General features: G+C 43.4%; 1 protein-coding gene across 5 annotated transcripts in view; it reads left to right on the top strand.

Moving 5' to 3' along the window:
• Positions 1 to 26,623, top strand: part of LOC134022944 (CUB and sushi domain-containing protein 3-like) — a 403,505-nt gene that overhangs the window by 292,371 nt on the left and 84,511 nt on the right. For all 5 annotated transcript variants that reach the window (XR_009930720.1, XM_062464691.1, XM_062464690.1 and 2 more), the window contains 3 exons: positions 11,277 to 11,465; positions 12,066 to 12,251; positions 12,437 to 12,631. Coding sequence is in view for 4 of the 5 variants with exons in the window: in XM_062464691.1 (XP_062320675.1) it covers positions 11,277 to 11,465; positions 12,066 to 12,251; positions 12,437 to 12,631 (570 nt within the window). In the remaining variant the exon portion in view is untranslated. The remainder of the gene's footprint in view (positions 1 to 11,276; positions 11,466 to 12,065; positions 12,252 to 12,436; positions 12,632 to 26,623) is intronic.

The following is a 26,623-nucleotide window of genomic DNA, read 5'->3' as shown; positions in this document are numbered from 1 at the left end:
TAGGCAAAGGCGCCAGCCCAGGCCTACTCATACACTAACTTTCACCTACTACAGATATGCCATCACCCCCCCCCCCCCCCCCCCCCATACAACGCCTTCGCCTGCTTCGTTCCCCAGTGTGGCAGGCGGGTCTGTGACCAGCGCCTTTTACGGCCGCAGGTCCAGATGCTGCTTGTTTGCACTGGCTTCCCACCCCCTTTGCATGTCATGAGTTATGTAATGTTGTACTATGTATGTGCCTATGTGCTGAGGTGTTTTTTCCTGTTCCCACACTGTACTCCTCTAGGAGCATAGTCTGGGGGTTGACTTTTTCTCTCCTCTCCTCATGTTTCTGCAGAAATTTGAAGGGGGTGCCGATAATGGCTGCCTCGGCCGGTATCTTTCGGCCAAAGTAAATTCCTTGTTGGTGCAAACTTTCATGGCGAATAAAAACCCATTCTGATTCTGAGAACGACCGACATCGGTGCGACCATAATAATTACGAGATTATAACATAATGACCAAAAGCATACATACCCCGGGCCAGATCCTGCAGGAGATGGCAAGGCAAGGACAGATCCATAGAACTGTTCCTATACCGACGAAACCAGACGACGGCAAAGGTAGGCTGCAGCCAGCCAAGGCTGGAGGGCCACATGCCCTGACGTGCAATGGCCCATCGGCCAGAGGACCGATGCACTCGTGTATGAATGAGCTTATGATGGCTAGAGGGCTGACACCCTCATGCTGTCGGTGATCGCCTTTGGCGGCGGAGGCCCGACGCCCTCGAGTATGCAGGTGATAGCCTTTGGCGGCCTTGTCGGTTAGAGGGCCGGCGCCCCTGAGTCTATGTGAACAGCCTGTGCCGGCTGGAGGACCGATGTCCCCGCGTACATGTCCTATGTAAGCTAGGGGGCTGACACCCTTGAGTCTGCAGGTGATAGCCTTTGGCGGCCTTTGTCAGCTAGAGGGCTGACGCCCTTGAGTCTATGTGAACAGCCTGTGTCGGCTGGAGGACCGACGTCCCCGCGTACATGACCTATGTAGGCTAGAGGGCCGACGCCCTTGGTTACATGCCTTGTTGGCTGGAAGACCGATGTCCTTGTGTTCAGAAAGCCAAGAGGCTATGGGGCCGACGCACTAGGGTCAATGGTAACAGCCTGTGTTGGCTGAAGGACTGACGTCCTCGTATACAGAAGAGCCTTGTTGGCTGGAGGACCAACGTCCTTGTGTCTTTCGTGATGGCCTGTGACTGGAACCCAGAGCCTTCTGTTACAATACAGAAGGCTAGATATGGGTCCACCAGCATGAAGTTAAGTTAACGCGAGACACGAAACACCACCGACCAGTTATTTGCAAACACTCACCGAGAGCCGTCAAGGCCGTATCGATCTTTGGGCCACGATGATGGCAGCAGCATCCGGACGGACGTAGGAAGAGTACGCTGAAGAAGAACAACAGCCCAGCTGTTGCAAGGACGCAGTGGACAACCCTTGCAAGGCAGCGGACGTAACAGCACCTTTTCTAAATGAATGGCCTGAATACCGTCTAGGGGGAAGATTGCACTTGGAGACGACCTGCGCTAAATTTCCATTTAGTCATTTAGCAGACGCTCTTATCCAGAGCGACTTACAGTAAGTACAGCGACATTCCCCCTGAGGCAAGTAGGGTGAAGTGCCTTGCCCAAGGACACAACGTCATTTTGCACGGCCGGGAATCGAACAGGCAACCTTCAGATTACTAGCCCGTTTCCCTAACCGCTCAGCCACCTGACTGAATGATGACTGAACCAGGATTGTGACATGGAATTATTGGCAGGGGTTGTGAAGAGAGGGGAGAGTGGACCTGAGGGAGCCCTCATCTTTACATATCGAAGCATTAATGAGAAAGGACAAAAAGGACCCCCCGTACGAGCAATGACTATAGAGCAAGAGCCTCCAGCTTTAGAACGCTTGAGAAGAAGATTGAAGAATTCAGGGTGAAACGTTAAACAGAAAAGCACACGTCAGTGGTTAGGGTCAGGGTTGATTGAACACATTTGACCGAGTGGTGAATTCCCCACACCGAAGAAACCCATGAAAAGAAAGCCATTAAAAACGAACAATCCAAGAGGGAGTCGATGTAGGGGGAAAAACAACAACGTCTGAGCACCGAAAGCATGGCATGCAAAATAGACAGTGTGAAGGGGAGTCTATCATCCACCTTAGTGGGGAAAACTTTGCCTATGTCTTTGAACAGTATTTTGACTGCAGGATTAGAGAAGAGGCTGGGGAACGAAGGATCAAGGCATCTGGCATTGAATTGGATACCCGCAACCAGACCTTTAATGTAGCAAGTCTGGAAGTGGCGAACGTCCGTGCAGTGACACACAACATTGACACACACGCACACCAGAGGAACAGACAGCGATAGGCAGAACATGGCGTACGTTTTCCAAGCAAAATCGTATGACTGAAGGGTGGAAGCCGCCAATCCTTTTTGTCATATAGCCCTTGGCTGACTCTAAATACACCTGCAGGGAGTGCTCGTTCAATCTAGGGCCAGTGATGTGAGAGGGGGAACAGCTAAAGGCCACTGGCTGGCGTCCGGGCACAGATCCCTGAACATCTGAAAATTGAAATGGGACAGAGAATCAGCTATCACGTTATCATGGACCGGCACGTATCGTGCTGTGAGGATGAAGTTGTGACAAACGGAGAGCCATGTGATGCGTCTCATGAACGACATGATGAGCGGGCAATTAGAGCGGCCTTTATTAATGATGCTCACCACGGCCTGATTGTCGCACAAGACAGCTATCCGCTTACGCCACCACGACTGGCCCCACAGGTGTCATGCAACCACGACGGGGTAGATTTTGTGCAGAGCGGATGAAGCACCGGGCGCAGCGAAGTCGTGGGGCCACGGGCTGGCGAACCATTGCTCCTGATAAAAAAAAACTAAGCCAGCGCGGCATCTGTAAAAAACCGAAGAGAGTCCGAGGACGTTGTTGTAAAAGAACGACACGCCGTTCCAGCCCTCGAGCAATCGAAGCCAAAACGATAGCCGACTACCGAATCCACTGGTCAAGATTCTGCCGAATCCTACTCCCATCCTCAGTCCATTAACACAGTAAACACATTAAAAAGATCCAAGATCCAATCAATATCCAAAATATTAGCCTTTTAGATTTCTTGAATTTCTTTCGGATGTTTCATACGCAAATGTTAACAGCGGAGATGTTGTGTATTACACAACGTCATTTTGCACAGCCGGGAATCGAACTGGCAACCTTCAGATTACTAGCCCGATTCCCTAACCGCTCAGCCACCTGACTATCTATTGTTTTGTTCCCTATTGTATTGTTTAGGGTCCTTGCCACCACGAGACAAATTGGCATTGCAAATTGAGCATGTAGCTCGACTTGAACCGCCTTCTTTTGACTGAAAGTACTGCCAAACAACACTTTTTCTGCTCACAAGTTCCATTTTCACTTTCTCTCAGCCTACTGCATTGAACGGTCCACCTACGTAAACACCTTCCCGTAATCAACGGCGGCGTCATTGTCGACCAGCGTAGCGCGCGTAGTGCAAGCGTAGGGTTCGGTTTGGTGGAAAAAAATTCTAAGGTTCGGCCGAAACCGAAGCCCGTCAAAAAGCCCAATAGTCGGCCGAATCCAAGGTGCATCCCTATAATATATTACAAAATGGCCAAATTATTAACATAAGGGTGAATTTTCACCTGTGGCACATATTTCATGTGTCCATAAATAAGTGCCACATTGACCTAGGGACTTGATCTGTTCCACATACGAGGAAGACACTACAAAATGTCACCAGGTGCAAAGGAAACTTCATATTTCCAAAATTATTGAATTAAAGGGAAATATATGTTTTTGATAACGCTAACATATTGCTTTACACATCAACTATTCATTAACCGATTCTGATTCAATCACAAGTTCATATGAAGACTATTGACAATGTTAAGTACACAAATCTGAGAAATGGTTGAATGTAAGATGAAAAGTAGATTTATTGTGAATATTTGAAATGGGCATGCTTGGCTAATTGCTATGGCTTCTTCCAAAATACTGTCTCCCTTGCTCCACAGCGCGCCCGCTCCAAATTCTCACAGACTCATCCTGGCCCTTGACACACACGCAAGCTTGGCGAGACGCGCACACACAAGGCTTTCTGGAAAGGGTGGGCTGACCAAGCCCCCACCCTCACTCCTTGGCTTTTAGCAAAAGCCCTTGTGGATCTTGGTGTAATTGCATTTCCGATTTTGTATGTAATGGTAAAAGGATTCTGGCATTCACCAATGTTTTGTTATTTGGGATTTGTTCTTAGGTAAAAACAGAATTTACGCACACTCAAGAGCACTCTTACACACAATTGAGAGCTGACATGTTTGCGCAAAATAAGTAGGCCTAGTTATACCGTTTTCGTCTGTTCTAATTTAAAATAGAAGTCAGCATCACTTCCTAATTATTAAAAATGTTAAACAAGTTATCATTATTTGTATTATACCATGTTTAAGTTTGAAATAAACAGAGAACATGCGTCCATCCTTTGGTAAGAGTAGTCACAATCTCAACCTGTAGCTAATGTATTTGTGGGGATATAATATTCATAAACTGGTTTATACAAAGAACTAATTTGAGGCACAAGCTTCTGAAATGTTATGACCATGTTAAGAGTAAAAAAAAACACAATTGTTCACTTTTTAGACATTACTTTTGTGATTAGTAATTCATTGGTTATTCTTTCTTAATTGGTCATAGTTCACAAGTAGTTCTCAATGAGGATATATTTATTTAGTAATAATCAAATACCTACCAAGGAACTACCTTTGTCGTAAATTAGCTATTACTTACTGCTTAGTTAATCTTGGTTCCATATTAGTTAATAGTATTAAATTCGGTGTTAATGTAGAACTACCTATTACTTCCTGCATAGCTACTCGTTAACAACAGACCATTATTCTAAAGTGTTACCGTTTAGTCTGTGGCAATGAAGTTCAGGTTTGTCGCCATTTGACTTCTTAAACAGCTGTGGAGATGTTTTTATTAGCTACAGTACTAACTAGTGTGTCTCGCGTAGGCTACAGCATTGCAGTGAGCTACACTGGTTTGAAACCACAGGTAGTGATAATTTCACCAACAAATCGTTTACTTGTCATCTAATGTCACAATAAATCCTACAACGAAAATATATTTGTGAGGAATGTTTATTTTAACGATTGAAAACAGATACATCATAGACCGCTGTAGTATGTTTTGCCCGGGCAACAGAGGCTAATGTCATGATGCTAATGCTTCAGTGAAATAGTAGACAATTGTTTCCAAAAGTAGATGTACTTCCTATATCAGCTTATATTGTACATTACACTTCACAATTGTGTTTCATATCAAAAGGTAAAATGAGTAAATAGTTATCACCCTGGCCTCTTTGCTTATGGCGTTTCTGCAGCTTCCTTGCAGTAAAGCTATAGTTAGCCTAGCTATCTCCCAGAAGTTAACGAGCTGCTAAGCTAATGTTCTGCTATAGGTAGTCGTCACGCGTGTTTTCGTGACGTTAGTAGCGTCAGTGACTGTGACTAGCAAGTTAGCCACCATTAGCTTCACTTTTCGCCACAAAAACTTAATTTAAACTTAAACCATGCAACGGAATGTAAATAAAAATTCAAGCAACTCAATCGCTACCAAGACACCTACGTTGTCTATGTAGTCCAAATATTGACAGATCCTTACGGGGGGGAAAAGAAACATTAAGAATAAATATATATGCGAGAGAACAAAGGTTGTGCCCTTGCCGAAGGCAAAGCACACCCAATTACCATTGTGTATGAATTGTGCTAGGCCTATATAAATAAACTAGCCTTGCTTTGCTTTCAATTCACATCAATTATGTTAACGGAGAACCTTGCCATCCCATCTGCAACCGACGCAAGCACACCCCATTATTTCCCCAGAAATTATACCCTCTCTAGTTACATTAATAATTGCATTGCATGTCGATTTAAGGTGTGATCCAAAAATTTCTTAGCCTGACATTGTCATACTCATAATTCTAGTCAGAATATGAGTCTGATACCGCTCCGTTGGGCTGTGTGTATGGGGCGTGTTTCAACCGAACCCGGAAAAAAATGCCTCTTCACTCAATTGGATAGACCTACAACCAATCAGAGCAACGTAGTATGTTGTTTGTTGAAAACAAATTCAACCCAAGCGCTCTTTGGTGATGTGGTTGATTACGTTACTGTTGATCATCTGTCCATCATCGTATAAAGCCCGCCCTGACAATTTGATTGGTCCGAACAGCTCGGACATAGTTTTTCCCCAACCGAGCGACTTCCCGACCAAATTTTTTTGTGGGCGGGCTAAGTTTGGCTGGCACCCAGGCTAAAATGTTCTGCTTGCGCTCCTAAAATTTGTCTGGAGCCCTGCAGGGTTGATTGTTACTGGTGTTGGAAAACACATGTAGTAGGGCAGAATAGAGGAACTGGGAAAAGGGTGCTGGTGTGGAAAACTGTGCAGAATGGGCAGAAAATATTAGATGGCATTGTATCAAAGCCCAATTGGATAAGAAGCCTAAGGATATTTACAATTGTAGTAGGCCAATACATCTGTTTTAAAAGTTCAGGGGTGTTTGTTGGATATAAAGCCCCCACCCCCCACTCCAGAGACAGTTGGTGACAGAGAGGTGCAGACCATAAGTTAAACATAGTCATGCGTTAAGAGTAGAGTAAAAAATAGAGACAAAATGTGTAAATGGATGTTGAAACTCAGTGCTCTGAGTTGGTGCATTTCAGTTTAGGCAGAGGTAGCCTTTTAAACCTCTAGGTTTAAATAATTTTAGGTTTAAGAAAATTCTGATTTGATTGGAACTCTTTTATACATTTATAGTTGGATTTGACATTTAACAGACATTTAATTCATTTAGCAAGCTTTTTAACTCAAACAACCATAACACAGTACATATGGTGTATAAAACTGCAGTCAGATTTGGAGAGGTTGCTAGCTTGGATGTTATCTTTACATATACGTTGTCAGCTAGATAATCATACTATAGCATCAGCGCCCTTGGGTACCCAGCATGCATGCCAAAAAAGGGAAAGAGTTGTGGAAAATAGTTATTGTGTTTGTTCAGTTAAATGTGTGTAATGTTATTGTTTGTTAGTTAATATAATCCTGTTGGTCACTCTGATTGTGCAATGTAGTTTAATGGCATGAGAGAGACTAAAAATGTTTGGGTATTATGAATCTGGCTGCCCTGACCAAGCCCCCACCCCTCACTCCAGAGACATTTGGTGACAGAGAGGTGCAAGTTAAACATAGTCATGCATTAAGAGTAGAGTAAAAAAATTGAGACTAAATGTGTAAATGGATGTTGAAACTAGGTGCTCGAGTACTGCAGTCAGATTTCTCGAGATTGCTAGCTTGGATGTTATAGTAATAGTTTGGTTGGAAAAGCGGTGCTGGGGATTTCAATTGTCGTGTTCGTTCAGTTTAATGTGTGTCATGTTATTGTATGTTAGTTAAAGTAATCCTGTTGGTCACCCTGATTGTGCATGTTGTTTAGTTTAATCGGACCAGAGAGTCTAAATTTACATTTAGTCATTTAGCAGACGCTCTTATCCAGAGCGACTTACAGTAAGTACAGGGACATTCTCCCCGAGGCAAGTAGGGTGAAGTGCCTTGCCCAAGGACACAACGTCATTTGGTTGGCATAGCCGGGAATCGAACTAGCAACCTTCTGATTACGAGCCCAATTCCCTAACCACTCAGCCATCTGACTCCCAGTCTAACCAGTCCCTAACCAGTCCCAGTCTAACCATGGTCTTGTTTTTCGAGTCCGCTGTACTCTCACCAGTTACACTCGCAAGCAGCTGGACATGCTCTCTGTCCTAGCCCAGTTGTCTCATGTCACTTGAATATTGACTGACATTCCGGACCTAGATCAACCCAGGAAGAGTTGCCATATCCGTGTTTTTCTTGCCAAATCGGGGAAATTTGAAAACAGTGTCGCGGGTGACAATATATTGATAGCGGGTGGCAGGTTTTTGGGCTACTTCTAAACCTCATGCAGCGGCTGCATTTCTGCCTTGGGGTGACCTGCACTGGGAGAGAGGGATATAGCACGGATGGGGAAAATGTGTGGGCAGAGCGATGTGTGTAGGTTATTAACTATACTGCTCGCTCTGCCCACACATTTTCCCCATCCGTGCTATATCCCTCTCTCCCCTCTCATAAAGTAATTGTTGCTCCGTGTCTCTGTTCGGTGGTTATAGGAAGCAGCATGATTAAATAATTTGTTGTAATGAAACGTGAGAGTAGCAGAAAACAAGGAAAATATTAATCCACAAATCATTTTTACATTTTAACTATGGAGGCATCTATTGGATAAATTCCTCCGTTGTACACCCAACAGATATTGGGCAAGTTTTCTGTCATTTTGGGCTGGTTTTGGGCACTCGGGCTGGAAATCTTTGCCGGACCTGGCAACCCTGAACTCAGGTGTGATGTCATTCCCAGTCCTGAGTCAAAGCTTTTAAAGAATGGATCTCTGCATGATAGGCCTGACCAGAGCACAGGTGGCCTTACAGAACACACTTCAAAGTTGTCACTTTCAAAAGGGTGGCATTTTGATCCCATCAGACCAAGATGTCTGAAAGTTGGTATGCATGCCTTATTGCTCATGGAGAACAAAAAAGTCTCAAGAACCCATAATGTCGGCAGCATGGATATTTCTCTACAATGTCAATTTGTGAAGAATTAAAAAAATTACTTAAAATCAGACATTGCTCCAATTGTCTTGAAATGTTGTGTACATGTATGTCTGTATCATGCAATTTAGCAAAAGTTTGCAATGTTGAGGAGGAACCCGCCATTGCTGCCTGCTGTTATATTTATTTATTATTATTATTATTTCATCGTCCTTTAAATTACAATTCCAAAACACTGAACATGCACAGGGCAGCCATTTTGATAGCCTACTAGTTTGTATCATAGACCTTGTGCCAAACTGAGTGATGTTTACAGCGCCTGTCAGCGCTGTCAGTGGACGGAGCGGGGGTTGGCTTTTGGGGTTTGAGCCCCAAATGTTTTCTCAAAAGCCACAAATATTGATTAATCTTGATCTAGATTAAAATTTGGTTTCTCATTTTCAGCAAATATAACAATATGTCCAACGTATTGCTTATATTACATTAAGCTCCAAAAACTATTACACGGTCAAATTAACGTTTAGGTTTTTTTGCTAGTGTACATAGGCAAAAGCACCTCTACATCCGACCTTCATCTCTCACTTGTTTGAAAAGTGGCCAGAGTTTGTTGCATTCCTCCTCCATGTTCGAAGACAAGTTCTCCAAAATCTTGGAAGTTGTTCCGTTGTTGTTCCGCAGCGGATTTGGGTCCAAGTCTGTGTACAATGTCCACAGCATTAGAAAGAAACAATGAAGAATCCGGTGACATTCCCAAAGATGTGGATGACAACTTGTTTAACATTCTCAATGTTGTATTCAGGAACACCTGCAACTCGTAAGTTCCATCTCCATTTATATTCATACAGTTCCAGACATGACTGATGAAAAGCTTCATTTTCTTTCCAGCGAAGAAACTCTTTTTGTAACATCTTCAATGTTCATGCCAAAGAACTCCATGGATGAGGAGAGGGAGCAAATATAAACAGTATTCTCTTTAACCGACAGTTCCACAGACTGAAGTCTTGCGAGGGATTCCTCTTGGAATTTGCCTATTTTCTCTACAGCAGCCAAGATAACAGAATTTGGTACATCATTATCTGCTCCATACGATTTCTTGGCCACTGGATGTTTGTCAGGAGTTTCAGGTAGAGGAACCAGGTCTGCAGGAGAATCTGAGCTGAAAGATTTAGCGTAGTTATGTGTTCGCATTGGACTGAGAAGAGTGATTTCTGTCGGAGTTGTCATCGTCGAATTCGAGAAGTTTCTGTCTGACTTTTTAACGTTTGCCCACAACTCATCTTATGACGGAACAAAAGTAGAGATTAGTACGTCATTATATTATATCAGTAGTAGTATACCTTACGGCAAAGCAGAGCTGAGTTTTGCTCATTTAACTCACAAGCTACACATACAAGCGTGTTAACACGCCGACATCTTGCGCGCCCCCCTTGGGTTCAATGTTATCCAAGTCATTGAACAAGGAAGTGACTTCCTAACTGAAGACCCTCCTTGACGAGTCACTGACAGATTGTATTTCCATTTGAATTTGGTGCAAAATAGAACGTGGTGACAAGTAAATGATAATGCAGTAGACTGGGGACGCTGTTTCGCTGCCACATTGAATTGCCATTTGAAAAATGCATTGCCATTGGAATAAAGAGTCCAAACAACCTTGTCAATATGATATGCAATGTAATAATCTTTTATTCTAAATAATTCAAACTGAATTGAGGATTGCATTTTCATTTGCACATGCATTGCCATTTGACAAATGCTTTGCCATTTGAATTGTCGATTGCATTGCCACTTTGAACATTGAATTTCCATTTGAATAAAGAGTCTAATAAACTTACATATCACTCAAGCAGCACATGTCTATAATTTATGACATTTTTATGAATTGAGGGAAATATAAACAGATCTCTAAAAAGATGCAAGAAATGGGTGTCCAGCGGGAACACTGAGATCAGTATCCAGAGACTACTTTCGAAACATAATATTAGTAGAAAAGGACATACATCAAATTCAGACCTTGAAATTGTTGTCTCTTGAGCCGTAAATGAGGCAGTCTATGTAATATTTACAACTAAAGTTTATTATATTACACTGCATGCATGCACAAAGATTCCATGAAAGAACAAACAGTTCACGAACGAGAGAATCACGGAAATCTTTCGCAAAATGGTGAACAAATCCAATGTAGGAACGAATCATTCGAGAACGAGAGAACCCCTGAAAATCGTTCATGAATCTGTGAATGAATCAGAACCAAAAGATTTGAGTCCCTGCACGTAATCAAACCTCCCATAACAACCGGGGTGAGTGCGCGCGTATCCGTGTGGTATTATATTTGTGCCCATCAGTGGCCTGATAGGCTTGAAGAAGGCTACACAGGTGTAGTTGATGATCGGATTACACCAGCCGAGTGTTATGCAACTGGGGGTTGTGTAATGTTTGAACGCACGGAGTGCAAAGTAAATGTGACACTCTTCAGACTTTAACTAATTGTTTCATACATATTCTGTATAGTACCTTACAGTTTCTGTAAATGTTTTAGTTTGCCTATATAATCTCCACTGATCTGTGCGCTGTTATATTATTCTCTACAGCTATGTACTGCAGTACTCCAGACTCTCCTCAGCACGGTTTTGTGGTGAGCCAAACAGGAGGACACATGAATAGTGTGGTGAGCTGGGCTTGTGACCGGGGCTATCGGCTCATTGGGAAGGCTACAGCGGTCTGTAAAAAGACCTCTTATGGCTACTATGCCTGGGACTCGCCTGTTCCTGCATGTCAAGGTGAGCTCATTTGCACTGGCATCCTATTGATCCTGTTTCTCACTTGGCCTATGCCTTCACCTTAAACTGCCTTTTCCCCAGCCCGCCCATGTCTGCTATTGTTCCTGCCTCTGCCATCCAGCCCCAGACTCCATAGCTGTATTTATCCCCCACCTCTCTACCCTTTACTCTCAAGCCCCAGATCTCCATGTTCCTCTGATAAGATCTGCCTGCGCCTCTACCAGCCTAAGCCCCTCGTTCCCCAAAGCTAAATCATTGGCCTCTGTCTGCCTCCAGTGTCTCAGCCTTATGTTAGTGTCGGAGCTGGCTGATTGAGGACCATGTCCTGTCAGGTGGAAACCACCAGAAATCAATCCCCTTTGTTGTGTCAATTTCCACTCCTTCAGATTGCCTTGGCTAACTCCCCATTAGCATGTAGTGTTCAGAGCGCTGTTGTGTTCCACTTCACTAATTGGGTTCTTCCAGCCTCTGTTCACTTCTGAAGGTGTCACGGCCCTTATGGATGCTGCTTTCTGAGGAACAGCAAATTTCACATTGAGTGTGTGTGGTGCCGCACGTGCCTCTTTTTACATGCGACTGCCACATGTGCTCTCTCTCCAGCTGTGTCGTGTGGGGTACCCACTGCTCCAGCAAATGGAGGTGTGTTGGCTGCTGATTTCTCCGTTGGCATACGATTGACCTACTTTTGCAACATCGGCTACCGATTGTCTTCCAAGGAACTGACGAACACAGTCTGCCAACCGGATGGCTCGTGGAGTAACCACAACAAGATACCCCGCTGCATAGGTGAGTGATGAGCTGCTCTCCCTGCCAGTTTAGTTAATCCTGCACGGATGTTTGTTTCAATGCTTGTTTATAGACCAATGCCAGGATGCACTCAGTATGCATGACCATGAAACAGTGACTGGAAACGCAAAGGATTTCTAGCATATGTACATTAAAGTTATGTTGACTTTGTGACCCCATCTTAGTCATGGTGTGCCCAAGTCTGAGCTCCTTTTCACTGGACCACGGAAAGTGGAAGATAGTCAATGGCTCTCACTACGAGTACAGAACTAAGATCATCTTCACCTGCAACCCTGGCTACTACCGCCTCGGCCCAGCCCACATTCAGTGCCTGGCCAACGGGGCTTGGAGCTGGCGCAACCAAAGGCCTCGATGCAAGAGTGAGTGGCAGATGACTAACACAGATGTCTCTCTCTACTGCGAATTTGTGCTCTTTTTCTAAAGACGTGCTGTACAACATGTGTAAATATTGTGACAGGAATGTGACTATTGAGACAGTTTCTGTAATGGTGAGTCAGGTGGCTGAGCGGTGAGGGAATCGGGCTAGTAATCCGAAGGTTGCCAGTTCGATTCCCGGTCATGCCAACTGACGTTGTGTCCTTGGGCAAGGCACTTCACCCTGCTTGCCTCGGGGGAATGTCCCTGTACTTACTGTAAGTCGCTCTGGATAAGAGCGTCTGCTAAATGACTAAATGTAAATGTAATGGTGATAAAAAGATCATTCTAGAGCACGTGTCAAACTCAAAGGCAGCTCAACCCTTAAGAAAAATAAGTATATTAAAGTATACTTAAAATGGATAGTACACTTTTAGTTCACTTTTGATATACTATTAAGAAGTATACTTAGAAAATAGTTCACTTTTGATATACCTGTAAGAAGTATACTTAGAAAATAGTTCACTTTTGATATACCTTTAAGTATGCTTTGAAAATAGTTCACTTTTGATATACTTTTAAGAAGTATACTTAGAAAAGAGTTCACTTTTGATTAGTGGTGGGCATAGATTAATTTTCTACATCTACATTTACATTTATTCATTTAGCAGACGCTTTTATCCAAAGCGACTTCCAAGAGAGAGCTTTACAACGTGCATAGGTCACTGATCATAACAACAAAACATCGCGAGTAGCCAAAACATGAAGCACACATTGTGAACAACCAAAGTAAGTGGCAAAGGGAAGAACCATAAGAGCATGTAGTTAAACAAGTTACAATTAAACAACATGAACCGCTATAAGTGCAAGTGTACCTGTGGAAAAAGCAAGCAACAATAATAAAAACAATATATCACAGCGAGTACAAAAATTTAAATCAGTTACCACTAACCACAAGAGCAACAAGTCTCTAAGCAAGAGTCATTGTGATCCTTGAGGAAACTAACATCGGGTCAAGCGAACCATCCCTAAGTACCGTTGTACTCCCGGAACAAGTGCGTCTTGAGCCTTTTCTTGAAGGTGGAGAGACAGTCAGTGTCTCTGATGGAGGTGGGGAGTTGATTCCACCACTGGGGGGCCAGACAGGAGAAGAGCTTGTGTTGAGACCGGGCGGTCTTGAGCGGTGGGACCACCAGGCGGTTGTCTGAAGAAGACCGTAAGTGACGGGTGGGGGTGTAAGGCTGCAGGAGAGACTTGATGTAGACGGGTGCAGTCCCGTTCACTGCTCGGAAGGTCAATACCAGGGTCTTGAATCTGATACGGGCCATGATAGGTAGCCAGTGGAGAGAGATGAGGAGTGGGGTAACATGGGAGCGTCTGGGTAGATTGTAGACCAGGCGGGCCGCTGCGTTCTGAATCCTCTGAAGAGGGCGGGTTGCACATGCTGGGAGACCAGCGAGCAGCGAGTTGCAATAGTCCAACTTGGAGAGGACAAGTGCTTGGACTAGCAGCTGGGTGGAGTGCTCAGACAGGTATCTCCTGATCTTCCGGATGTTGTAGAGGGTGAATCTACACGACCGGGAGACCGCAGCAATGTGGGTCTAGATTAATCTAGATTAATCTCACTGTAATATTGGCGTTAATCTAGATTAATCTAGATTAAAATGGCTCATTTGAATTCCGCCGAAGGCATTCAGAATATGTGTGCTACCCAAATAATGACTAAAAGTAAGTCTTTGAGAACGGGTTTCTCAAGCCAGGTGGCGCATTAGACCAGGAGCTCATCTCCCTTTTCCAAAATGCATCACAAACTGCTTGAGAAAGCTGTTCTACTATGATAATTGGTGATGAAAATAAATTATGTTCAATAAGATGTACTTGTGTTTAGCTGTTTATTAGATTAGTTAGCTTGGCTGATAGAGCTGTGCTGACGGGCTTGCCTCGGTTGCACTCAAACATCGTAGTTTGACGACGACTCTTCCCCTGCGCTACATCAGTGCTTGGCCCGGCATCTTCCGCATTAGCTAAGGGATGCTTTGCGTTTAGGTGGTATTTGAGACTGGAAGAACTCCTACAATAAACTAATTCCGCATAGCACAAGGTGCAAACAACCTTAGTCTTGTCGAGGTTTCCATTGGGAAGCTTCTTAAAAATACATTTTCCCTGAAGCAAACCAGGCGGCTTCATAGCTGCATCCATGTTAGCACGTCACGTTTAATGTGATAATTTCATACACAAGGCATACACACAGGTTCGAAGACTCGTTCTCTCCCCCTACAGTGCAATTCGGCTAGGTATACATCCGCGCTAAAATATCAAGGTGAAAGTCATCATAGCTTGCGTAGTATAGACCCAGCTCCCAACCCAACTTTGAGAATAGATTAACGGCGATATTTTTTTTAGCGCCGATAAGAGTCGCAGCGCGTTAACGCGCGTTAACCCCGATAACGGCCCACCACTACTTTTGATATACCTGTAAGAAGTATACTTAGAAAATAGTTCGCTTTTGATATACTTTTAAGAAGTATACTTAGAAAATTGTTCGTTTTTTTTAACTTTTAAGTATGCTTTGAAAATTGTTCAGTTTTGATATACTTTAACCCGTTAAGGAGTAGCGTTGCACATGTGATCGTTTGAATGCGGGTCTCACAGAGTAACGTCGCACATGTGCCATTCTGAATATTCCAACCGACTGTTTTCCGATAGACAAAAACTTTGACAAACGCTATAGTATGGCTTCAAAATGTTCAATTAGGAGGCTAACAAGTAACACTAGCAGGTAGTAGCATTGCTACGAGTATTATGCTAGGTTGCTAAGTAACGGAAGCAAACTAAAGATCGCTAGCTTCCGTTTTGATCAAATAACTCACTCTGGTGGAAGCGTCGGAAATATTTAGAACTCACGCATCTAAAGGTTAAGAAGTATACTTAGAAAATTGTTCACTTTTGATATACAGTACCAGTCAAAGGTTTGGACACATTTTCCCATTCAGTTGAATGGGAAACTAACTTTTGTCAAACTTTTCACTGGTACTGTACTTTTAAGTATGCTTTGAAAATAGTTCACTTTTGATATACTTTAAAGAAGTATGCTTAGAAAACAGAAAATGGTATACATTTCTTCTGGAGTATGATGTACGTTTTCTTTTATTATACATTTTTTAGATCCATCTTGTATATTCTAATTATTCATGTCTAAGACTGTCTGTAGCAGCCAAATGGGTTGCTTCAGCCAAATGGGTTGCTCCAGCCAAAAATGTAATGTCCCTGTTGTACACTGGGTGCCGCTGTTAATTGCACAGGTGTTTTAGGCATATAGGTAGGAAGCCTACTGTTGTAGTTAGGTGTTGACCCCGGAAGGGCAAAAGGTTTTGACCGCTATACCGCTAAGGTTTGAAGCGAGTATGTGTTGCTCCACATTTTAATGGATATACACAATAAATGGAGAACTGTTTTAAACTCAATTAAGACTTCAATGGAATTTATCTTGCTAGGAAATCATCTAATCTAAGCGCGTCAACCTGGTTATTCCTGGGGAACAACAACCCAGTAGTTCAGTATTATACTGTGCTCTCACACAGTCAAAACCTGCCGCTAATTGGAAGTTTCTGCGGAATTCGACGGAGTCCTAGAGCTGCTTGGAGACCGAGGAATTGAATGGTCGAAGCTGGAGCTGAGGATGTTTGTTGACCTACTTCTTGGTCTATGCTACTACGGCGCCCAACGTACAAGGTAACCCGAGTGTCGCGCTACATTGTTTCATGGCCATTTAATTTTGTGTGCACACATACCGGGGAAAATTCGTTCTATGGTAACTAGCTAGCTAGCCCGGCTGGAACTCCCTATCGTATCGACAGATTAGCAGAGACTTTGAGTAATATAATAAAACGTTTTTTACACATGTCAATGTTTGTCTATTTAACAGTTTTCTATTTTGTATACAAGTTGTATTTTGATCGATGTTGTGAGTACGTAAACCCAAGTCTGCACACTTGGCCATGACAACTACAACAGTGACTTTAGAGAACTACATTCTACATTCATCTGTTTGAAACGCCCCCGTGCGTGGTGAACTGTGGGAAGGCGAGCGATGGCAAGCGATTCGCGTCGCTGCAGTGGACACGCACTGTTGACGTTGAAGGGACTGACGTACAAACTGCTAGTGGTTCCAAAACTGACGTGACTGCCGTTGCTGAAACTCCGACTCAGAAACGAGTTGTTAAACTCACTGCCAAGGCACTTGCTGAGAAATTGGATAAGTTACAAACTGATAGAAAGGCCAAATTGAATAAGGCAAACTTCATTAGAAATTCAATGCGAAATTACATGGTAGAAAATGAGAAAACACAGGTAGAGAATGATCTCAATGAATTAGTTGATTTATGCAATGAAATACAATGTATACATGAATCTTTGTTGCAACTGCTGCCTTCTGATGAAAAAGAAAAACATGTAATATGGTTTAAAGCGAAAATGTAGTCTAATGATGAGTGTATTGCTAATGCAAATTTGTGGATGTCTCATAGCAACAGTCAAAATGGGAATGTTGTTTCAACTAATGCTGTCTCTAGTAACATCCATCAAAGTGTTATTGTGGAACAACAAAGTGTGCGTGACAATATGCAAAATAATGGGCTCAATGTTGATCCAATCAATATTCCCAGTCAAACCAGTTCTGTCTCAAAAATGCTTACACGCAACAATGTGTCCAGCGTTGTGCACAAAGGTGTTGAGGATGAGGTAAATCCAGATGACAGTATTTCCAATGTTGCAAGCAACTGCTCAAGTCGAAAGAGTGGCATGAGTAAAGTAAGCACCACTTCCTCAGCAAGGATAAGGGCTGAGGCAGAAAGAGCGGCACTCATTGCTCGTGCCACAGTCTAGAAGGAAAGACATGCCTTGGAAGAGCTGGAACAACAGCTGAGAAGAAGAAGGGAGCAGCTTGACATGGAAACTGATTTAGCTGCGTCCACTGCTCAGATGTGAAAAGTTGTTCTCGAGCACCCACAAATGGCATGAACTCCTATCTGGAAAAGGAAAAATTGAAGCAACCTATCTGCATCTTGAACCCTTCAGCAAATGAATTTAATGCAGAACCCTGGAAATCAACACAACCAGTCAACATCACCAACCAATCATTACTACCCAATGACCCACTACCACTGGATGTGAGGAGGAAGGAGACTGAGAGATGGTGTAAGGCAGCCTCAACCCAGTGGAATAAGTCCAATGAGGAGCAACAAACCGACATGTCAAGGAGACCAGTACCGTCAAACAACCCACCATTACCGGATATGCAGAGAAAGGAAATGGATCGACAGTGCAAGGCTGCTTCAAGACAGTGATGTTGGTGAACATGACAGTGTTGTTGGTGAACAACAGCCACTTGACCTATCAAAGGAATTGCCATCATTTAACGATCCACCACCATTGGATATGCATAAAAAGAAAGCAGAACAGTGGCACAAAGCCATCCCAAGGCAGTGGTGTAACCCAAATGAACATTGGCAGGAAAATACGGGAACATCACAACAATCATATCATCAACCCGTTGGTCAATATTCATCTAGTGACCTCTTTTCCATTATGCAGAGTCAAAATGATATAACTGCTGCTCTGGTGCAACAACAGCACACATCATCCCTACCACCCTGAGAAATTCCCATATTTGAAGGCGATCCTCTCCAGTATAGGGCATTCATCAGGGCCTTTGAGCAAGGAGTCGAAGGGAAAGCAGGAAAGGCAGACTGTCTGTATTACTTGGAACAGTTTACAAGAGGACGACCGCAGGAATTAGTGCGCAGCTGCAAGCACATGAATCCAGAATGAGGCTTTTCTGTGGCAAAAGAGCTCTTGCAGGAACACTTTGGCAATCCATACAAAATTGCAGTTGCCTATATGGAGAAAGCTCTAGCATGGGAAATGATCAAATCCGAAGATACCAAATCCCTTCAAACATACTGCTTATTCCTGGGGGGCTGCTGTAATGTAATGGAAGAGTTGCCATACGTCCAGGAACTGGATATGCCGGTGAATATGAGAACTATCCTCGCTAAGTTACAAAATGAGGGAGCAATGGAGGACCCAGGCACATGTAATAATGGAGACTTCTAACCAGAGAGCCCACTTCTATGATTTGGTCGTATTCATCGAAAGACGAGTGAAAATTATTTCCGACCCCCTGTTTGGTGATCTACAGGATCAATCATCTAATGCTGTAGTAGGAAAGAACTTCACCAAGTTTAAATCACAGTCCAGAGATAGAGTAAAGGGAAATGTTGTCGCCACCACAGTAACATCTATGGATTTGCATGAGGGAGTTCCGGAAGCAACTGCAGACTCAGACACACCTGACGACATTGAATGTCTCTGCTGTGCTCAAAGTCATGATTTAGAGGAATGCAGACAGTTCCAAAGAAAAGGCACAAGGAAAGGATTGGCTTCTTGAAAGACAGAGGAGTTTGTTTCGCGTGCTTACACCCTGGGCACATGAGCCGTAATTGTGAGCAGCGCTTGACTTGTAAGGTCTGTGGTCTAACTCACCCTACTGTGCTTCATATCGAGGGACGCACTACAACTCAACATCAAGCAAGGGTACAATCCAACAATCCATCAACGTATGTAAAGACACTGCGTGGCCATACAGGGGTTGGTGAGGGACACACTGCAATATAGGAACATTCGAGGGAACAATCCAGGAATCAGTCGACTTCACTCAAACTCTGTGGCCATACAGGGGCAGGTCAGGATCGATGCGCATTATCCATTATACCTGTGCAAGTGAAATCAGCTAAAGGGAATCGGATCATAAGTACATATGCCTTCTTGGATGCTGGTAGCTCTGCTACTTTTTGCTCAGAACACCTAATGCAGAAGTTGAACATTACAGGCAGAAGGACTAACTTTCTGCTGCGGACTATGGGCCAAGAAAAGGTTGTTCCAGCTTATTCCCTCACTGGGTTAGAGATTACTGGTCTGAACAGTAATGATTTTCACATCCTTCCAGAAGTTCTTACCCAGAAAAACATGCCGGTCACTGTACATGACATGGTAAGTGCAGAAGAGTTGGATAAATGGCCCCATCTGTCTAAGGTGCATATACCTAGCATAAAGGCAAATGTTGACCTGCTGATAGGTGCCAATGCTCCTTGGATATTGGAACCCTGGGAGGTCATAAACAGTTGTGGAAATGGCCCATATGCAATCAGGACACTGCTCGGATGGGCCATCAATGGTCCCTTGACTAAACACGACAAACCCTTGGAGCGACAACTTCCCTCTGCTACAGTGAACAGGATTTCAATTTGTAAATTGGAAAAAATGCTGACTGATCAGTACAACCATGATTTTAATAAAAACCTCAGAGAAAAGAAGGAAATGTCAAGAGAAGACCACAGTTTCCTGGAAATAGCAGAACAATCAGCTGTTCTCCAGAACTGGAGTTATTGCCTGAAATTGCCTTTTAAGAAGAAAGAGGTATTTTTAGCTAATAACTTTGCGATAGTCAGGCAAAGGATTCAGGGCTTAAAGAAAAGGTTTCTGAACAACAAAGGCTTCCACACAGAATATGCCGAATACATGAACAAGCTCCTCAGAAAGAACTATGCTGAACAAGTACCATGGCAACAATTGTCTGGTGAAAGTGGGAAGGTGTGGGACATCCCACATCATGGGGTCCACCATCCAAGAAAGGGTGGCCTGCGGGTAGTGTTCGACTGTGGGGCCCCCTTCCAAGGAGTGTGTCTGAATGGTCAGCTCCTGCAGGGTCCCAATCTCACCAGTTCATTGTTAGGAGTGCTTACTCGCTTCAGAGAGGAGCCAGTGGCATTCATGGGAGACATTCAAGCCATGTTTCACCAGGTCAGAGTTGCTAAGGAAGATCAGGATTTCCTTCGTTTTCTCTGGTGGCCAAATGGAGATACCACTAAAGACCTCCTGGAGTATCGAATGACCGTACACCTCTTTGGCGCCGTTTCCTCTCCCAGTTGCGCGTCTTATGCCCTAAGAAAAACTGCAGATGACAACCAATCCCAGTGTTCATCCGAAGCGCTACAAGCTGTTAAACACAACTTCTATGTGGATGATTGCTTAAAAAGTTCAGCTACAGCACATAAGGCCATCCATATGATTGAAGAGCTCACTGCTTTATGTGCAAAAGGGGGTTTTCTCCTGGAAAAATGGATTAGCAACAGTCGCAGTGTTTTGCAGGCCATTGCAGCTGATCAGAGGGCTCAAGACATAAAAGCGCTGGACCTAGACCGTGACCAGTTACCCGTGGAAAGAGCTTTAGGGTTGCAGTGGTGTGTAGAGACAGACTCCTTCAAATTTTAAATGGAGATGAAACCACAGCCCCTTACAAGACGTGGTATGTATGAAGGAGTCAGGTGGCTGAGCGGTTAGCGAGTCGGGCTAGTAATCTGAAGGTTACCGGTTCGATTCCCGGCTCTGCCAAATGACGTTGTGTCCTTGGGCAAGGCACTTCACCCTACTTGCCTCGGGGGAATGTCCCTGTACTTACTGTAAGTCGCTCTGGATAAGAGCGTCTGCTAAATGACTAAATGTAAATGTTGTCACTTACCAGCTCAGTGTATGGCACCAGTCACTCTACAGGCTAAAATGATGCAGCAGGAACTCTGTAGGAGGAAATACAGTTGGGACGACAACCTACCCCATGACATCCTACATCAGTGGAAAGAGTGGCTGAAAGACTTGGACCTGCTGGCAGTATTCAGTGTGACCAGGTGTATCAAGCCTGAAGGGTTTGGTATGATCGAACATGCTCAGTTACATCATTTTGCAGATGCCAGTGAAGGCGGATATGGAACTGCAACATATATTCGCATGTTAAACCAATGCGGTGACATTCAGGTTGCCTTTCTTCTTGGCAAGGCTCGAGTGACTCCACTGAAGGCTGTTACCATCCCCCGGTTGGAGTTGACCGCAGCGGTCCTTGCCGTCAGAGTGGACTTGATGTTAAGGGCAGAGCTTAAACTCCAGCTTGATGGTTCAATCTTTTGGACGGACAGCACTGCAGTGTTGAAGTATATCCACAATGAAGACAGGCGTTTTCAGACATTCGTGGCAAATCGAATCTCAACCATAAGAGAAGCATCTGAGCCATTGCAGTGGCGGCATGTTCGCACCAAAGACAATCCAGCAGATGAGGCATCAAGAGGGTTGAAAGTTGCTGATCTACTGAAGAACGACAGGTGGCTGGAAGGGCCTGCATTTCTTTGGAAAGGTGAGGAGAATTGGCCCAACTTAGCATTGGACATGTTATTGGACGCCAATGATCCAGAGGTTAGACGGCAGGTGACCATAAATGCCATTAAGGTGGATAATAATCTCAGTCCTGCTAGACAGCTGATTGGCTACTTCTCTGATTGGAGGCGCCTCAAAACAACGGTTGCTTGGTTCCTCAGATTAAAGGCTATATTGCTGAAACAAAGTCGCCTCAAAAGGCAGTTGGAGGCTCTAAAGGCAATTTACAGCCTCCTCTTACAGCACAAAGACAATCCGAAGACCACAGGTCACCCCAGTGCAACGCAAGTCACAACTCCAAAAGCCAAAGTTACCTCGGGCAGTTGCATTTTTACAGTAGACGAGTTATCAGAAGCAGAAATGGCAATCATTCGCTACTGCCAACAACTGAGATTCTGTGAGGAGATTGCGGCCCTTTCCTCATGCAAAGCAACAGTGAGTCGCCAGAGTTCCATATACAGGCTTGATCCAGTCCTGAATGATGGGCTCTTAAGAGTTGGAGGGAGATTGAGTAAGGGAGCAATGCCTGAGGAGGTTAAACATCCACTCATCCTTTCAAAAGATCAGAATGTCTCTTCACTCATTCTCAAGCATGTTCATCAAAATCTGGGTCATAGTGGACGCAGTCATACACTATCTGCTGTAAGGAGGAAGTTTTGGATTACCAATGCCTACTTGGCCGTACGGAAGGTCATCAGTGAGTGCGGGTTCTGTAGGCGCTATAATGGAAGAGCTATAGAACAGAAGATGGCTGACCTTCCAAAGGTGAGAGTCCTCCCGGACCTACCACCCTTCACCAATACAGGAGTGGATTACTTCGGTCCCGTCGAAGTGAAGAGGGGAAGATCAACCTGTAAACGCTACGGAGTCATATTTACCTGTATAGCAAGCAGAGCTGTCCACCTGGAGGTAGCTGTGTCTTTGGAAACAGATGCTTGCATTAATGCCATTTGCCGTTTCATCAGCAGGAGAGGCCAAGTGGTACATTTACATTTATTCATTTAGCAGACGCTTTTATCCAAAGCGACTTCCAAGAGAGAGCTTTACAAAGTGCATAGGTCACTGATCATAACAACGAGATAGCCACAAAACATTGCGAGTAGCCAAAACATGAAGCACACATTGTGAACAACCAAAATAAGTGCCAAAGGGAAGAACCATAAGAGCATGTAGTTAAACAAGTTACAATTAAACAACATGAACTGCTATAAGTGCAAGTGTACCTGTGGAAAAAAGCAAGCAACAATAATAAAAACAATATATCACAGCGAGTACCAAAATTTAAGTCAGTTACCACTAACCACAAGAGCAACAAGTCTCTAATCAAGAGCCATTGTGATCCTTGAGGAAACTAACATCAGGTCAAGCGAACCATTCCTAAGTACCGTTGTACTCCCGGAACAAGTGCGTCTTGAGCCTTTTCTTGAAGGTGGAGAGACAGTCAGTGTCTCTGATGGAGGTGGGGAGTTGATTCCACCACTGGGGGGCCAGACAGGAGAAGAGCTTGTGTTGGGACCGGGCGGTCTTGAGCGGTGGGACCACCAGGCGGTTGTCTGAAGAAGACCGTAGGTGACGGGTGGGGGTGTAAGGCTGCAGGAGAGACTTGATGTAGACGGGTGCAGTCCCGTTCACTGCTCGGAAGGTCAATACCAGGGTCTTGAATCTGATACGGGCCATGATAGGTAGCCAGTGGAGAGAGATGAGGAGCGGGGTACAACTGAGGTCTGACAATGGCACCAACTTCATTGGGGCAGAACGAGAACTGAGGGAGGCTGTTGCTGCTTTAAACCACGACCAGATTCAAGGAGCCCTTTCTCAGCTCAGAATCCATTGGAGCTTCAATCCACCAGCAGGCTCGCATCATGGTGGTGTCTGGGAGCGGACGATCCGGCTAGTGAGAAGGGTCCTCAGCTCTGTGCTGCGCCAGCAAACACTAGATGACGATGGGCTGCATACAGTGCTTTGTGAAGTGGAGGCCATTCTCAATGTTCGCCCAATTACCCAGCTCTCCAATGATCCGAACAACTTGGAGTCGCTCACTCCTAATCATCTTCTACTTCTAAAGGGAAAACCAGCCCTGCCCCCTGGAGTTTTCAGGCCTCATGACCAATACATGAAAAGACGATGGAGACAGATTCAGTACATCTCAGATCTTTTCTCAGATCACCTTTCCTCGGAATTTCTGAAACTCATTTAAAATGTCCTCAAACAAACAAAACCTTGTTAGCAAATGTCTCAAAATACTCATCACCTAACATATTTCAAAAATACCCAAATTAATATGTAAATTCGCTTCAAATTGATCTATTTCTCTAAATTTTCGTCTTAGTCAATTTCTCAATTTCCATCTGCGCATGCGTCATGCGGTTACTCATCCTGGATCTCAAATATCAAGCTGCAATTCCTTTACTAGCCTGTACCCGCCTGTCGGTCTGTTAGTTTGTTAGCCAATGTCGTTGCCATAGTTGCAAATCTAACTTCCTGGACTCTCCTTTGTCTCAGGACAGAACAAAATGCACTTCCTCCACGTTTTCACCATTAGCCATTAGCCAACAAAGTCACAGCCTAGATTTTCTTTACAAGTCTATCAACCATTAGTACTATTTTAATTTCAACATAAAAATTTGGCTCCGAAATCTACAAATGCACCTAATATCACTTGTCAGAGAACGACAGTTTACCCATGTATTAGCATTCTGGTTGGACAAAGCTTCAACTTCAAGTCCATTTAAATAGGTAAATATGAATACCACCAAACCCAACACATTTCAACAAATCATCTCAGCAGCAATAAACACACATATGTAGCACCTTTGCCCTTAACAACAAACGCAATCCGGTCTCTCGAACTAGTTCCCCTTGTATACACTTCAGTCCCTCGGACTGGCTCAATCTTTCTAATCACTTCTTCATAACCCTTTACATATTTCTTTAAACAACAGTAACATCTGTGAACTCCCACAAAATTAAAAATTAAACCATCAAACATTTCCAGACATAAACAAAAATATTCCTTAAACAACATAACATTTCCGTTTGAACACATAACTTTCTATAAAAGTTTCAATAACCCCGGGATTGTAATTCTTCAAATGAATATCGCTTTTGTTGCCAAAACTGGCCTTTTACCAATCATCCTACCCCAAAAAAATAAATAAATAATTCCAACGCATTATTCCATAACGAATCAAGCTCATAATATAGAAAATCGGTCTGTACATAATTTCCAAATCAAGAGTATGGCAACTCACAATATTTTCTTAAGTTCGACAAAGAAACAGAAACACACATCTGTTTTCCCAACCAATATACTTCACAATTCATCGTCAAATTCTCTATAAAATGAGTGATTTTTTGTTTTTTGTTTTTTTGCACTCATGTTTGGGCCACTGCACGCAGAATGAGCTTCACTGAAAGAATCAACTTCCGCTAGGCTCAAGCGCATGCGCCTCTTTTCAAGTGGAGAATTCAGTCAAAGAATTAACATTAGCATTTTCAAAACAGAATGTCTCCGTCTTCAAAAACAAATGCCTTCTGGCGGTAATCAGACCGATGTAAAGTCTAACATCAAACATATAACGGTTAACGCAGAGTTGTAAAACAATATAACAAGTCAATCGTCTCTCCTCTACCAACAGTTGTCATAACCGATAAACATTGTACGTCACCAGTTCGGAACTCAACTTCCGGTCACGAACCCCTCTGATTTTGCGAGTTCGCTCACAATTTCTAGAAAACTTTCAACAAAGATGACACATCTCCGGACATTCACGTACATTTTGCTCAAATTCCCACAACTAAAGCACGCATTTTGGATTGACCTAGCAATTCGTGTTGGCCTACATGTTTTTCAACAGCATGTCAACACGCTCTGCATCAGCTTTGACCATAGCCCACAACACGCTTATTCCAAACACAACAGGGACTCAAACCCTTTGTTCCGGAGAGGACTTTAACCTTTCCTTCTTTGAAACACAATGGCAATTGCAAGTCAAGGCACAAGCTTCAATCTTTGCGGGAATCCAAAGCAAATCTATAAAGATGGCAGATGTCAGAAGATATCTGACCTATCTCCATCCAATCAGAAAAAGCTCTCCAATCAGGCTAAAATCTATTCTTTTCTCCACTTAAAAAAAAACGTGTATCTATTTCTCTCCACGAACCTATTTCGCAATACAATAAGGTCCTTAAAACAAAACGACCCCACAATCGAAAATCCACATTTATCAATCCATATTTGCATTTGCAATAAACTATCGTTACCATACTTTTGTTTCATGTAATCGATGTTTGGACAGGTCAATTCCAGCCTCCAGACCTCCAGACCATTCATTTTTAGAATTACAATCCATAAACGATAACCAACGACGGAAAATAAAGACACAATTACCCCTTTTCTTTTCTAAAAACAATTAAATTCCGACTTCACAACTTTCAATGAAAATAACTGCACAATCATAAATTACAAATATTCAAACCGAAAAATTATTAAAGTTTTGAAAAATAATTAAAATTTTGATTTTTGTAATTTGTATATAGGTTGAATAATAGACACCATTAGTTACTCATACTTCTTTTAACCTCAAAAAACATAACTTGTAATTAAAACAAAAAATGAACACGCGTGTTGCAAAACCTCTACTTTGAAATTTCACAGGCCCATACTTCCTAATTTTTTTCTTTTCTTAAACACTCAGCTGACTAGTATACTTTTCTCTCGGGACTTAGAATCACGT

Source organism: Osmerus eperlanus, chromosome 7, assembly GCF_963692335.1.
Source record: "Osmerus eperlanus chromosome 7, fOsmEpe2.1, whole genome shotgun sequence".
Lineage (NCBI taxonomy): Eukaryota > Metazoa > Chordata > Actinopteri > Osmeriformes > Osmeridae > Osmerus > Osmerus eperlanus.
The sequence above is the reverse complement of the archived record's forward strand: the minus strand, read 5'-3'. Positions and strand labels throughout refer to the sequence as shown.